This window comes from Aotus nancymaae, unplaced genomic scaffold, assembly GCF_030222135.1.
Source record: "Aotus nancymaae isolate 86718 unplaced genomic scaffold, 86718_ANA_hifiasm-v0.15.2.pri h1tg000064l_1, whole genome shotgun sequence".
In the NCBI taxonomy this organism is placed as follows: Eukaryota; Metazoa; Chordata; class Mammalia; order Primates; family Aotidae; genus Aotus; species Aotus nancymaae.
Genome location: NW_026988479.1, coordinates 26033271 through 26046123, shown reverse-complemented (window position 1 = coordinate 26046123; position 12853 = coordinate 26033271). Strand labels below are relative to the sequence as shown.

At 46.3% G+C, this 12853-nt stretch overlaps 1 protein-coding gene across 2 annotated transcripts in view; it reads left to right on the top strand.

The window, feature by feature from the left end:
• ANXA6 (annexin A6) overlaps nucleotides 1-12853 on the top strand; it is a 60977-nt gene that overhangs the window by 42881 nt on the left and 5243 nt on the right. The window contains exons 21-23 of one of the 2 annotated variants that reach the window (XM_012437484.2): nucleotides 6721-6738; nucleotides 7526-7619; nucleotides 8805-8900. In XM_012437484.2, coding sequence (XP_012292907.2) covers nucleotides 6721-6738; nucleotides 7526-7619; nucleotides 8805-8900 — 208 coding nt within the window. The remainder of the gene's footprint in view (nucleotides 1-6720; nucleotides 6739-7525; nucleotides 7620-8804; nucleotides 8901-12853) is intronic. The other variant, XM_012438227.2, reaches the window with a different exon arrangement.

Below are 12853 nucleotides of genomic sequence, written 5' to 3'. Positions count from 1 at the left end.
GTGTCTGGGCAGTCCCTACTGAGGCCAGTGCATTGTCCCCCACTGACCTGCACCTTGATCCCAGCACCCAGTAGCCTGACCCAGGTCCAGGTCTTCATCTCTTCTGACTGCCTCATCCTCCCACCCCCAAAAGCTGTGTCCAGGGACGTGGGGCACAGACACCAAAGACTGTAAATCCAGCCCCCTTATTTTATAGTTGGTGAGTTGAAAAGTGCACAGATGGATTGAGAGTCAGGGAACCAACTTCTCTGTTCCCAGGTCCCATAACAGCAGTGTGGTATGTTACAACAGCATCCGAGCTAGAAAACTCCTTAGCTGGAACCTGACAGTTACAGAACTATAATTAAATTATTAGAATGCATACTATATTTTGAGCACAATACCAAGATTATTCTATACTTTTTAATGTTCCTCCTTTTTACTAGAGGAAAATGAAGCTCCTTAATCTATTCAAACATACAGTTTCTAAGTGGTGGTGGTTTGGTTTGAACTCAAGCTTGCCTGACTCCAGAGTCTATGCTTAATTCCATTTACAGTAATATCCTCCAATATTGCCCTGGCTCAAGCCTGAGTTTCCCAGACCTCCCTCCCCAGAATCAAGTCCTTCTTGACCAGCACTGCCCACACCCCCTTCTCTGTCTCAGTCCATCACAAGTCCCTGGAGGACGCTCTGAGGTCAGACACATCCGGCCACTTCAGTTAAGGTCCCCTGCAGCTTCCACATCAAGTAGCTGTTGTTGTCCAGTTGTCCAACCCTTGCTTTGGAATATGGCTGTCAAAAGCTGCAGGGTTACAATGAAATATATGGTATTTCAGCTACACTGTGGGCACATGGATGGGGGCTAGGCTGAGAACCCAGCCAGACACTAGGGTGGCTTGCTGAGGCCGTATTTCATTCACTCACTCAACAGATGTTTATTAAGTATTACTGTGAACAGCCTCATGTGCTGCTGAGAGTTTAAAAAAAAAATGCCAAGTCTCACCCCAAATCCATTCTCCACCCCGAAATTGATCTTCGAGGGAATACTTCTGCCTGGTGCCTGGTTTGCCAATGAGGCTGTGCTTCCAATTGCCACTAACAGGGGGCAGTGGTGGGCCTTGCTGACAGCTGCTTTGCAAAAGGAGAGAAGTGGAGAGAGAGAACCCGGGTGGAAATAGCCAAGGAACCCTGAGCCAGATCCCTGCCCAACTCAGCTGCTTCTCCAGGTTTAGGATGCTAGACCTAAGCTCATTTTCTTATAACTAGCAGTACGCTCTTTTATAGAAACTGGAAAATAAAGAGAAGCCAAAAGAGTCCATAACGTAATAGTAATAACCGTGGTCAGTATTGTGGCATACATTATTCCAGTTGTTTCTCTATGTATATATAAAAATGTATTCTTTATTTCTGACAGTTAAAAATTAATACTATGCGAATATTGTTACATTTAAAAGTCAACAATATCATTTAGTGGCTATATACTATTCCATATCTGAATCTATCATGTTATTTAACAAGCCTTCTTCCTAGTAGCGAACTCTTTTATCACATTCATGATTTCCTTCCTTAGAATGAATTTCCAGAGGTGAAATGGAAATGTGGGAGCAAAATGTATATAAAAATTAAGGGCATTTGATAGGGCAGAGTCAAGTTCCCCCTTAGATAATGGCACACGAGTACTTGGCAGTTTGTATTTGCCTGTTTTACACTGCCTCCCTGGCGCTCTCTCACTCTGGGTATCCAGGACACCGTCAAGCTCTTAGAAGTCTGGGTCTGTTATTAACCAGTTGAACATATGTCCAGTTTCCACCTGTGGCCCCACAGTAATTGTTAATAGCTTCCCCTTTCACTCTGTCTTCCAAGTTGAGCAATACATTATCAATAACTAATTATTATAGACCCACCATGAAATGAAGAAGTGTGGTCATTTTTAGGTAATCTATACTCAGACTTTTAAAACTATAATAGCTTTCTGGAAATAGAATTCATCTACCATACTGTTGACCAGCTTTATTGAAATAGAAATCTTCTACCATACCATTCACCCATTTAAAGTATACAATTCAGTGGTTTTCACAGACTTAATGCAACCATCACCACAAACAATTTTAGAACATTTCATCACCCTCAAAAGAAACTCCATACACATTAGCTGTCACTTCTCATTTCCTCCTAACCCCCCAGCCCTACAATCTCCTGTCTGTCTCTCCAGATGTGCCTCTTCCGAATACCTCATGTAAACAGAGTGATATAATAGAGTGGCCTTTTGGACTGGCTTCTTCACTTACGGAAACACTAACTTAAAACACTACATTAAACATTTAACAGTGTTTTCAAGGGTCATCCGTGCTGTAGCATGTTGGTACTCCCTTGTCGTTGCCAAATAATATTCTATTATCCATTCATCAGCTGATGGACATTTGGGTTATTTCTACCTTTTGCCTGTTATGACTAATGCTGCTTTAAGCATTTGTGTACAAGTTTTTGTGTGCACGTTTTCATTTCTTTTAAATAGAATTGCTGGGTCATATGATAACTCTATGTTTAACCATTTGAGGAACTGCTCAGATTAATTTTTGCATGAAATAGCTAGGCTAATAAGAACAAGCTTTTGTGGTGATATTTAGTTCCCAACCACTTTTTTTTTTTTAATATTACAGATATTCTTATCTTAAAGATGCTTTGAAAAACCTAATATGTCTAGAGTTCTCTGAGCTGCGTAAGTGAGAACAATTGGCACTTTGGATTTTTTTGTCATTGTTAAATTTTTTTTTTTTTTTTTTTTTTTGAGAGAGAGTTTCGCTCTTGTTACCCAGGCTGGAATGCAATGGCGCAATCTCGGCTCACCGCAACCTCCGCCTCCTGGGTTCAGGCAATTCTCCTGTCTCAGCCTCTGGAGTAGCTGGGATTACAGGCACGCGCCACTATGCCCAGCTAATTTTTTGTATTTTTAGTAGAGACGGGGTTTCACCATGTTGACAAGGATGGTCTCGATCTCTTGACCTTGTGATCCACCCGCCTCGGCCTCCCAAAGTGCTGGGATTACAGGCTTGAGCCACCGCGCCCGGCCTTGTCATTGTTAAATTTTTAAAACATGTCCCTCTCTCTTTTTTTAAAAAATGATAGTTTTATTTAGCATGTTTCTACAAATTTTTGATAAAATACATATAAAATTTACTCTATTAATCATTTTATTTATTTACTTACTTACTATTATTTTTGAGATGGAGTTTCTCTCTTGTTGCCCAGGCTGGTGTGCAATTATGCAATTTGGCTCACTGCAACCTCTGCCTCCCAGATTCAAGCGATTCTCCTGTCTCCTCCTGAGTAACTGGTATTACAGGTGCCCACTACCACACCCAGCTAATTTTTTGCATTTTTAGTAGAGACAGGGTTTCATCATGTTGGCCAGGCTGGTCTCAAACTCCTGCCCTCTGGTGATCCACCCGCCTCAGCCTCCCAAAGTGCTGGGATTACAGGTGTGAGCCACTGCACCTGGCCAATCATTTTAAAGTATACAGTTCAGTGGCATTAAGTACATTCACATTACTAGGCAGCCATCACCACCAGCCATCTCCAAAACTGTTTTCATTGTGCAAAACCGAAACTCTGGACCCATTCAATTGTCACTCCCCATTCTCCCTTTCCCCAGCCCCTAGCAACCACCATTCTTTCCATCTCTGTGAATTTGACTACTCTAAGGACTTCATGTAAGTGGAATTATACAGTATTTATGCTTTTATGACTGGCTTCTTTTACCTAGTATGATGTCCTCAGGGTTCAACTAGGTTACTGTTTTGTTTGAGACAGGGTCTCACTCTGTCACCCAGGTTGAAGTGCAGTGGCGCCATCTTGGCTTACTGCAACCTCCGCCTTCTGGACTCAAGCTGTCCTCCCACCTCAATCCCCCAAGCAGCCAGGATTACAGGCGTGTGCCCACCATGCTCAACTAATTTTTTGATAGAGCCAGGGTTTCTCCATGTTATCCAGGCTGGTCTCAAACTCATTGGCTCAAGCGATCCTCCCACCTTTGCCTCCCGAAGTCCTGCGATTACAGATGTGAGCTACTTCGCCTGGCATAGCTTGTTTTTAATAGAGAAAAATATTTTAAAAACCAGAAGCAGCCCATAATCCTAGTAGCCCTGATAACTCTTATTCAACATTTAAATTTAAAATGAAATAATATATTTGCATATTTAAGAAATAAAATTTCCAGAAAAATTTAAAAAAAAAAAAAGCAAAAGCTTTCCCGAATAATCTCTCCTCAAAGTGTCTTGACAGTTTCTTAAGTACTTCCCAGAAAGTATAAGAAAGTGAGTGTTTGAGTTTTTTTTTAATCTAGATAAAAGAAACACTTTACACATTTAAGAAACATTTATACAAGAAAAGAAACATTTATGCATAAAATATGGTGTACTTTGGCCGGGGCCGGTGGCTCACACCTGTAATCCCAGCACTCTGGGAGGCCGAGGCGGGCGGATCATGAGGTCAAGAGATCGAGACCATCCTTACCATGATGAAACCCCGTCTCAACTAAAAATACAAAAAAAAAATTAGCCGGGTGTGGCGGCACGCGCCTGTAGTCCCAGCTACTCGGGAGGCTGAGGCGGAAGAATCGCTTGAACCCAGGAGGTGGAGGTTGCAGTGAGCCGAGATTGCGCCACTGCACTCCAGCCTGGAGACAGAGCAAGACTCCGTCTCAAAAAAATATATATATATATGGTATACTTTACTTCTTCACTTAATTTAAATGGAAACTCTCCTTATCATGATTGTAGATCAATCTCATCCTTTGTAAGAATGGCCTGGATTGTCTCCATTGATTGGATAAGCCAAAGCCTGTTTGACAAGTCTATCTCAGGACAGTTTACAGTATTTCTCTATTTCAAAAAATGCTGACCTGCACCGGGACTCAAGCCTGTAATTCCAGCACTTTGGAGACTGAGGTGGCAGATCACCTAAGGTCAGGAGTTCAAGACTAGCCTGGCCAACATAGTGAAACCCCATCTCTACTAAAAGTATAAAAAAGAATTAACCAGGCATGGTGGCATGTGCCTGTAATCCCAGCTACTCAGGAGGCTGAGGCAGAAGAATCACTTGAACCCAGGAGGCAGAGGTTGCAGTGAGCCGAGATCACGCCACTGCACTCCAGCCTGGGCAGCAGAATTAGACTCTGTCTCAAAAAAAAAAAAAAGAAAGAAAGAAAAATGCTGTAGTGGGCCGGATGTGGTGGCTCACAACTGTAATCTCCACTTTGGGAGGCCAAGGCAGGAGGATCGCTTGAGGCTAGACTGGACAACAAAGTGAGACCCCTTCTCTACAAAAATTAAAAAAATTAGTGCCAGGTGCAGGGGCTCACACCTGTAATCCCAGCACTTTGGGAGGCCGAGGCGGGTGGATCACAAGGTCAGGAGTTCAAGATCAGCCTGGTCATCATAGTGAAACCCCATCTCTACTAAAAATACAAAAATTAGCCGGGTATGGTGGCACACACCTGTAATCCCAGCTACTCAGGAGACTGAGGTAGGAGAATCACTTGAACCCAGGAGGAGTAGGTTGCAGTGAGCAGAGACTGCCATTACCCCCTAGTCTGGGTGACAGAGTGAGACTCTGTCTCAAAAAAAAAAAAAAAATAGCTGGGTGTGCTGGCACACACCTATAGCTACTCAGAAGGCTGAGGCAGGAGGATCGCTTGAGCCCAGGAGGTCAAAGTTGCAGTGAACGGTGATTGTACTCCAGCCTGGGTGATAAAGCAAGACCCTGTCTCCAAAAAGAAAAAAGAATCCTGCAGTGAACAGTCTTGTATTATATCGTGGAAGTCTATCTGTAAGTCCAATCCCTAGCAATATAATTGCTTGATCAAATGGCATGTGCATTTTAACTTTTAATGGACATTGCCAATTATGTAATGAAAAGAAGAGGAAGGTTTCCCGAGCATAGGCTGTAGTGAAGTTTATAAAGAGTTCAGTCTATCTGATAGAATAAAGTCAGCAGAGTTTCTGGGGGAAAGGCAAAATCAATACTCAGCCTAGGTACACAAGCCCGGGTATTTTGCTCCCAGGCTTTCCAAGTCACAGCTATTTGCCTAACAAAATAGTGTCCTAACCACAGAATTTTGCACTCTGCATAGTGCAGCACTTAAAAGTAACCCTTGTAAAATGACTTTCCCATCACTGTTTGCTGTGTGCCCCCAGGCAGGTCAGCTCCCCTCAAGGCGTCAGCTGCCCGTCTTTCCTTCTGTAACTCGAAGGCTAAAATGACTTGTCTCTTTACATATAGCCTTGCAATTCTGAATATGCCAAAAGGTGTAGAGAACTTTGCACTGCTCACATTTGCATCTCAAGGTTCTGTAAGGCAGTGGCAGGGATTATTTCTCTCCACTTTCAGAACCAGAAACCGCGGCCCTGGAATCTGCTCTAGGTTATGGGGTGCGAAGGGCAGAACTCCCTGTTTCTGTCTTTCTCTTATCCCTCAGGTAAACACGTTTTTAGTTATTGCCAGGCCTAGCCGCATTCTGAGCTCCAGCCCAAAAAGTCATAGGAAGGTATTTTTCTCTCGTCCCTGCCCCCTCCCCCCCCCCTTTCCCATCGCATCCCGAGTTCTCTCTGGGTCTCTTGGGACCTCTGCCACTCCCAGCCAGGCCCCTTACCCTGCACCCCAGGGCCCCAGCACCAGCCTCCCCAGCCTCGTCTGATTCTTGCCTCCCTTCTCTCCCTCCTCTCTCCCCTCCCTGCTCTCAGGTGGCTGCTGAGATCTTGGTGAGTGTCTGTTCTTCATTTGGGTTTTAACGGCCTCTGAGTAAAGTCTGCCTTTACTGGGCCGAGCGGGCAGAATCAAGTAGTGATTTGGGAACTTGCTCTGTGGCTTCTCTCTCTCCCCTTCAGGGCCCCTTCAGGACCCTCCTGGGTAAAAGATAGGCCAGGCAAGTGTTTCCCAAACTTCAGCTAATCATCTCTGGCATGATTTGTGCTATGTAACCACCAGCTGTTAATACTTATCTTTAAATTGACTCACTTCTAAACCTAAAATGAGTTAAGGGGAATTTAATATCAGTATAAATAGAACCAGTAGCTGGCTAGAAAACAAGTGTGGAAACACTAATATGCAGTGTGTTCGGGTATATTTGCCCTTGACCCCGCTTGGGGAAACGCTGGCCAGGTCATCTTCCCTGCACCTGACCGCATACGCACTTCCCAGAGGGGCTTGCAGAGAGTTTGAGGGATGGAAGGGGAACTCCCAGTCACTACGCTCAGTGCTGTGTGGCTCCTCCCAGGAGCCCTGGTCCTATGTCCCCGAGGCTGGGATGGAAGTACCCAGTGCTAAGCCCATCAGTGTCAGTTCACAGAGTCCCTGGGAACTGGAGGGGGAGTGCAGAAACCATTGTGCTTGCGGATGGAAGAGGGGACCAGTCTTGGCCCCCTTGGATGGCTGGGTGAGCCCAGCTTCTTACTGCCCTCAGCCCAGGCAAAGACATGAACATGAATAATAACTAAGGCTTTCTCATGTCCCCCCTCCCAAATCCTTGCCCCAACCGGGGCTCTGCAGGAAATAGCAGACACACCCAGCGGAGACAAAACTTCCTTGGAGACACGTTTCATGACCATCCTGTGCACCCGGAGCTATCCCCACCTCCGGAGAGGTGAGGCCTGACCTCATTCCTTCCCAGCTCAGCAAGAAGATCCCAGAATCTGATGGGAGCCTCTCAGCTCTCTGTGGCAAGAGGAGCCAGTTGCCCACCCACCTCCTCCTTAACCCAGCAGTAGCATATCATGGGTGACGGGGACTCTGGAGCCCTGGGTTCTAGTCCTGGCTCTACCTCTTACACCTCACCTTCCTTCTCCTCCTTACGGAAGCAGCTGTGGTGCCTGGGATTAGGGATAGCAACTAGGTTTTACCTTGAATGCCAACTCTGATGGATTGGTAGTAGCTGCCTATAATGCTGTATTGAGAAGGATTCTGGGGCCCTGTGTCATGATTCACTGGTGATGTCTGCCAGGAGCAAGGCAGCGAGAGGTGGCAGCCGCCCAAGACCCACAATGACATCTTTGAAGCACAGGCTCCCTTGTGCCCAGGGCACACCCCTATGCAGTGACCCTGGTGCTCGGTGATCACGAAGTACCCTGTGCACTGAGACATTTACATTTTAACATGCATTTGTCTGGCACTTCTCAGTATTTAAGCTGCTTTAGCATAGTGGCTGAAAGAATGGACTTGGGCACTGGACTGCCTTGATTTCAGTCCCCCACTCAACAGCCAGGTGACCTCAGGCAAGTTACCGAATCTCTGCGCCTGAGTTTCCTTATGTAGGAATCGGGGTTTTAGTTCTACCTCACATGATTGTTATGAAGATACAAAAAACACAACACACATAAAGCATTGGCACAATGCCTGACTCAGTGTATGCTTCCTAAGTGTTACCATTGTATCTTAATCCTGACACCAGAGGAAGAGGGGGCCTAGGAAGGGGAGGGCTCACCCAAGGTCCCTCAGTGAGCTGGGGCAGAACCATGACTAGGACCCCTGCTCCTTTTACTACCTCAGCCTGGGTTCCCAGAACTTGGCCAAGGCTCTGAGGCCATTGGCCAGGCACGGGGACTGACTTGGGACAGATTTAGCTCTGAGCCCACGGCACCCTTGATGTCACAGCTTCTCTATCAGGATAATCTTGCCCAATGCATTTAGGCCAGGGCTGTGGCCATATCTGCTGCCCTTCCACTTTCTCAGGCACAGCCTGCAGGAGGCACTGGGTGGGGCCAAGAAGGGGTGATCCTCCCCCTCCTGCACTGAAGCTCACCCCCACCTCTGGGGCTTCTCTTGTGGCCAGTCTTCCAGGAGTTCATCAAGATGACCAACTATGACGTGGAGCACACCATCAAGAAGGAGATGTCTGGGGATGTCAGGGACACATTCGTGGCCATTGGTAACTGGCAGGGGCTAAGGGAAGGGCTGGGAGCACTGGGAACTTGACCGGATTCTCTGAAAGAATACAACCCTGGCAGCCTCCTAAGCTAATACTAGAAAGTAAACACTGCCACAGTTCACCTCAAGGGGTGCTGCCAAATGTGTGATTGTGGGGAAGTGTCATGAGGTCTGTTCCAGGCTGCAGAACAGGGTGAGAAAATAGCTGTTGCTGGGGAAGGACCAGGAAGGCTAGGGCAGGCAGGGGAGGGGGCACACTATGCTGCACAACCAGGTGTGTATACCCACACACACACCACACACACACCCCTAACATACACAAGATGCATACTGTACATACACACATTCTCACATGTGACAAACACTTATACAGAAAACATGTTACATATGCACATGACAGGTGCACACCACACACACATGACACATCACACACATAACACATTATGCATACGCATACATGACACCCCCAAGACAGTACACCTACACACACACACAGCACTCACACACTATGCACACATGACCCATGCACACCACATATACACACATACATGCACACACATACAAGACACATACACGCTTGATGCACATGGCACACACACACACACACTCTCACCTCCTCTCAGTACCTGATTTTTTGGTTATTCTTATATAATTTGAGTTCTTGACTTTGAAAAAATTTTTCCCTTTTGAATATCAATTTCACTGTGTATAAATGTGGATGAGTAGATATGGGTTAGGGCTGAAGTTGTTCTTCTCGTTAGTATTTATTATTAGTAGTATCTTGTTTCATTTACTGTAAAACACATTGCATCAATACACTTTCAAAAAATCTTACTGGGCCAGGCACGGTGGCTCACGCCTGTAATCCTAACACTTTGGGAGGCTGAGGCGGGCAGATCACCTGAGGTCAAGAGTTCGAGACCAGCCTGACCAACTTGGAGAAATCCCGTCTCTACTAAAAATACAAAAATTAGCTGATCGTGGTGGTGCATGCCTGTAATCCCAGCTACTTGGGAGTCTGAGGCAGGAGAATCACTTGAACCTGGGAGGTGGAGGTTGTGATGAGCCAAGGTCACACCACTGCACTCCAGCCTGGGCAACAAGAGCGAGACTCTGTCTCAAAAAAAAAAAACAAAAATGTTACTAAGAGGTGTCAGTGGAAGATTTTCACGTAATTGCCATCAATTATAAAACACATCTTGATTTCAGAGACACTAAAATGTGGGGGAAAGTTGTTTTAGACTGGGTGAAGCAGAGGTGGTGGTGGTAGTGGTGTTACTTAGCATGTGATGGGCCTTTACCACCCGGGAGCAATGTCTGGAAAGCAGGATAGCCTAATGGGTAAAGGCATGGAATCCAGATTGAATCCCTGCTCTGCCTTTACTCACTGGATGTTCTTGGGCAGGTCATAAAACCTCTGTGTCTCAATTTCCTCCTTTGTAAAATGGAGATAACAATAGTGCCCAGCCCAAAGGGTGGATTTTGTAAGACTAAAATGAGTTAATTATACATAAAGCCAAGAGGCACCATTCCAAGTGCTTTATGTATAATTAACTCATGTAATACGCACTGGGCAAGGGTTGGCTTTTATTGTTTCCCACCGAGCCTTGTGCAAAGTTAGTTGCACACAGGTTTAGTTGCATTCTCACCAGGTGCTCTTACCAGCTTACTTTACAAAGAGGACACTGAGTTTAGAGAGGTTTGTAGAAGTAGAACCAGGACTCAAACCAGAGGCTGCCTGCACCCGAAGCTCATGTTCTTAACACCAGAATGATTAGCCTTTGGAGACACTTTCAGATTCCTACCTTCCTCGTATATTTCCCTCTTCCCTTTCTCCTCCCACCTTGAATAGGCATACACGTGCAAACATACACCACAACACACCATTTCACACCCCTCTGTCCCATGGCAGGCATCGGGGTCCCCTGTGGCAGATGGACAGGCTCAGTTTTTAGAAAGGCTTGTTGGATTGGTTACAGAGGAGAGAAGTTTCTGCCTATAGGGTCCAGCCCTATAGGGTCAAGTGAGTCCCTCCCTGCTGGTGTGGAGACGAAAAATTAGAAATAAAAACGACAGAGATAAAACAAAGTTTGCACCCAGGGGTCCACTGCTACCCAAAGCGTGGAGACCAGCAGTGGCCCCGAGTGCCTGGACACTGACTTTTATTGAGTACAAAGCAGGGGGAAGGGCAGGTAGGATGAGGTCATGGTGGTCAGTGATAGGGTCAGGTAAATCACATGTCTTGGAGATAGGGGGCCCAAGACTTTGAAGAAGCTGAGGCGAGGAGAAAACCTAAGGCGTCAGCACTTTTCTCGTACTTGTCAAGAAATAGCAAGGTCACTATGATTTATGTTACTATTACTAATTCTTAGCTTCTAAGAAAAAGAGGAACCAGGTACAGAAGCGGAACATGAAAGTAGCTGTGGAACGTGACCGCTGAAGCACAGCACCACATAGAGACGATTAAGACCCCGGATGTTGGTGGGCCTCCCTGACAGCCGTCAGGCCTGCCACAAAAGCTTGGAGAAGCAGAGTTTTCTCCTAACTCCCCTGAGGAAGGAGATGGCTTGGCCATCTTGGACGTCTCCTTCCCTAGCTGGCTAAACAGCGGGCGCTTTCACAGCACTGACACTGTCACACAACTGAGGCGTCCAGCAGCCCTTATGCGAGCGTGACAGAGGACTTAGAGCATCTTGCCTTAGGGTCACCTCTTTTCCAATGCCACTTCAGTCCCATACTTCTTGACCTGAGACTTACTAGTAAGATTAAAGATTATATGATTATATAGATATATATATTTGTGATAACATATGAATAGCTATGTGATTATATATGATTATACATAGGCATAGCTATGTAACTATATCTGTAATTCACTTCTAATTCTATGTTTATATGAGAACATGCTAAGGCTTCAGTCCTTTGCCTTGGCTCTTGCAGGGTTTCCCCCCAACATCTGCCCAGTGTGCTTCTTAGCCAGATTGATTAAGCCCTGGGTCTAAAGTCAGAGGAGGCATCCTAGAGGTGGTGTCATGACTGGGGATATGGACATCAAGTACAGCCTTGCAGGATGGGATTTGATTTAGAGAGATACTGAAGTGAAGGGCAGATAGGAAATGCATCTATCCAGGAAGGACAGAGGGATGCAGGAATTTGCAGTTTGTTTTGGGAATGGGGAGCAAGGGCCATGCGGTAGCAAAGGAGGCCAGGGGCTTTGGCGTTCCAGCCAAGCAGCTGGAGATTTGTTTGGGAGGTAGTAGGTAAATAGGTAAGGAGCTGGAGGTGGGAGATGTGTGATGTGATCTTTCCCACAGGGTTCCTGAGCCTGTTGCAGAGGAGTCTCTTGCTTGACTCTGCCACTGGGGTATGCAACTCCAGCCTCTTGCCATCTGTTCTCATTATATCTAGAGTCATTCCAGCATTCCAGCTCCAGTACTGGTGTCTGGTTCCTCCATAGGCTGGAGTGCAGTGGTGCAATCTCGGCTCACTGCAAACTCTGCCTCCTGGGTTCAAGCAATTCTCCTACCTCAGCCTCCTGAGTAGCTGGCACTACAGGCTTTAGTAGCACCACCACGCCCAGCTAATTTTTATATTTTTAGTAGAGACAGGGTTTCATCATGTTGGCCAGGATGGTCTCAATCTTGACCTCAATCTCTTGATCCGCCTGCCTCGGCCTCCCAAAGTGCTGGGATTGTAGGCATGAGCCACCGCTCATGTGGTGAGACACCCTCACATGGGCTCTGGAGCCTTGCAGCCAAGCAGCCGCGAAGGGCTAGAGAACCCTAAGCCTTGAAATAGGGCGGGGTTGGTGAAACCAGGCAGGCATTATCTGGGGTCAGGGTAGGGAACAGGGGCTGCCAATGCTGCAAGATTGTTCAGGCCCTGGGGCAACACTCAGCCCCAGGGATTTGTATGCTTCCTTACATTTTACCAATGGACGGTCATTCTTTGGAG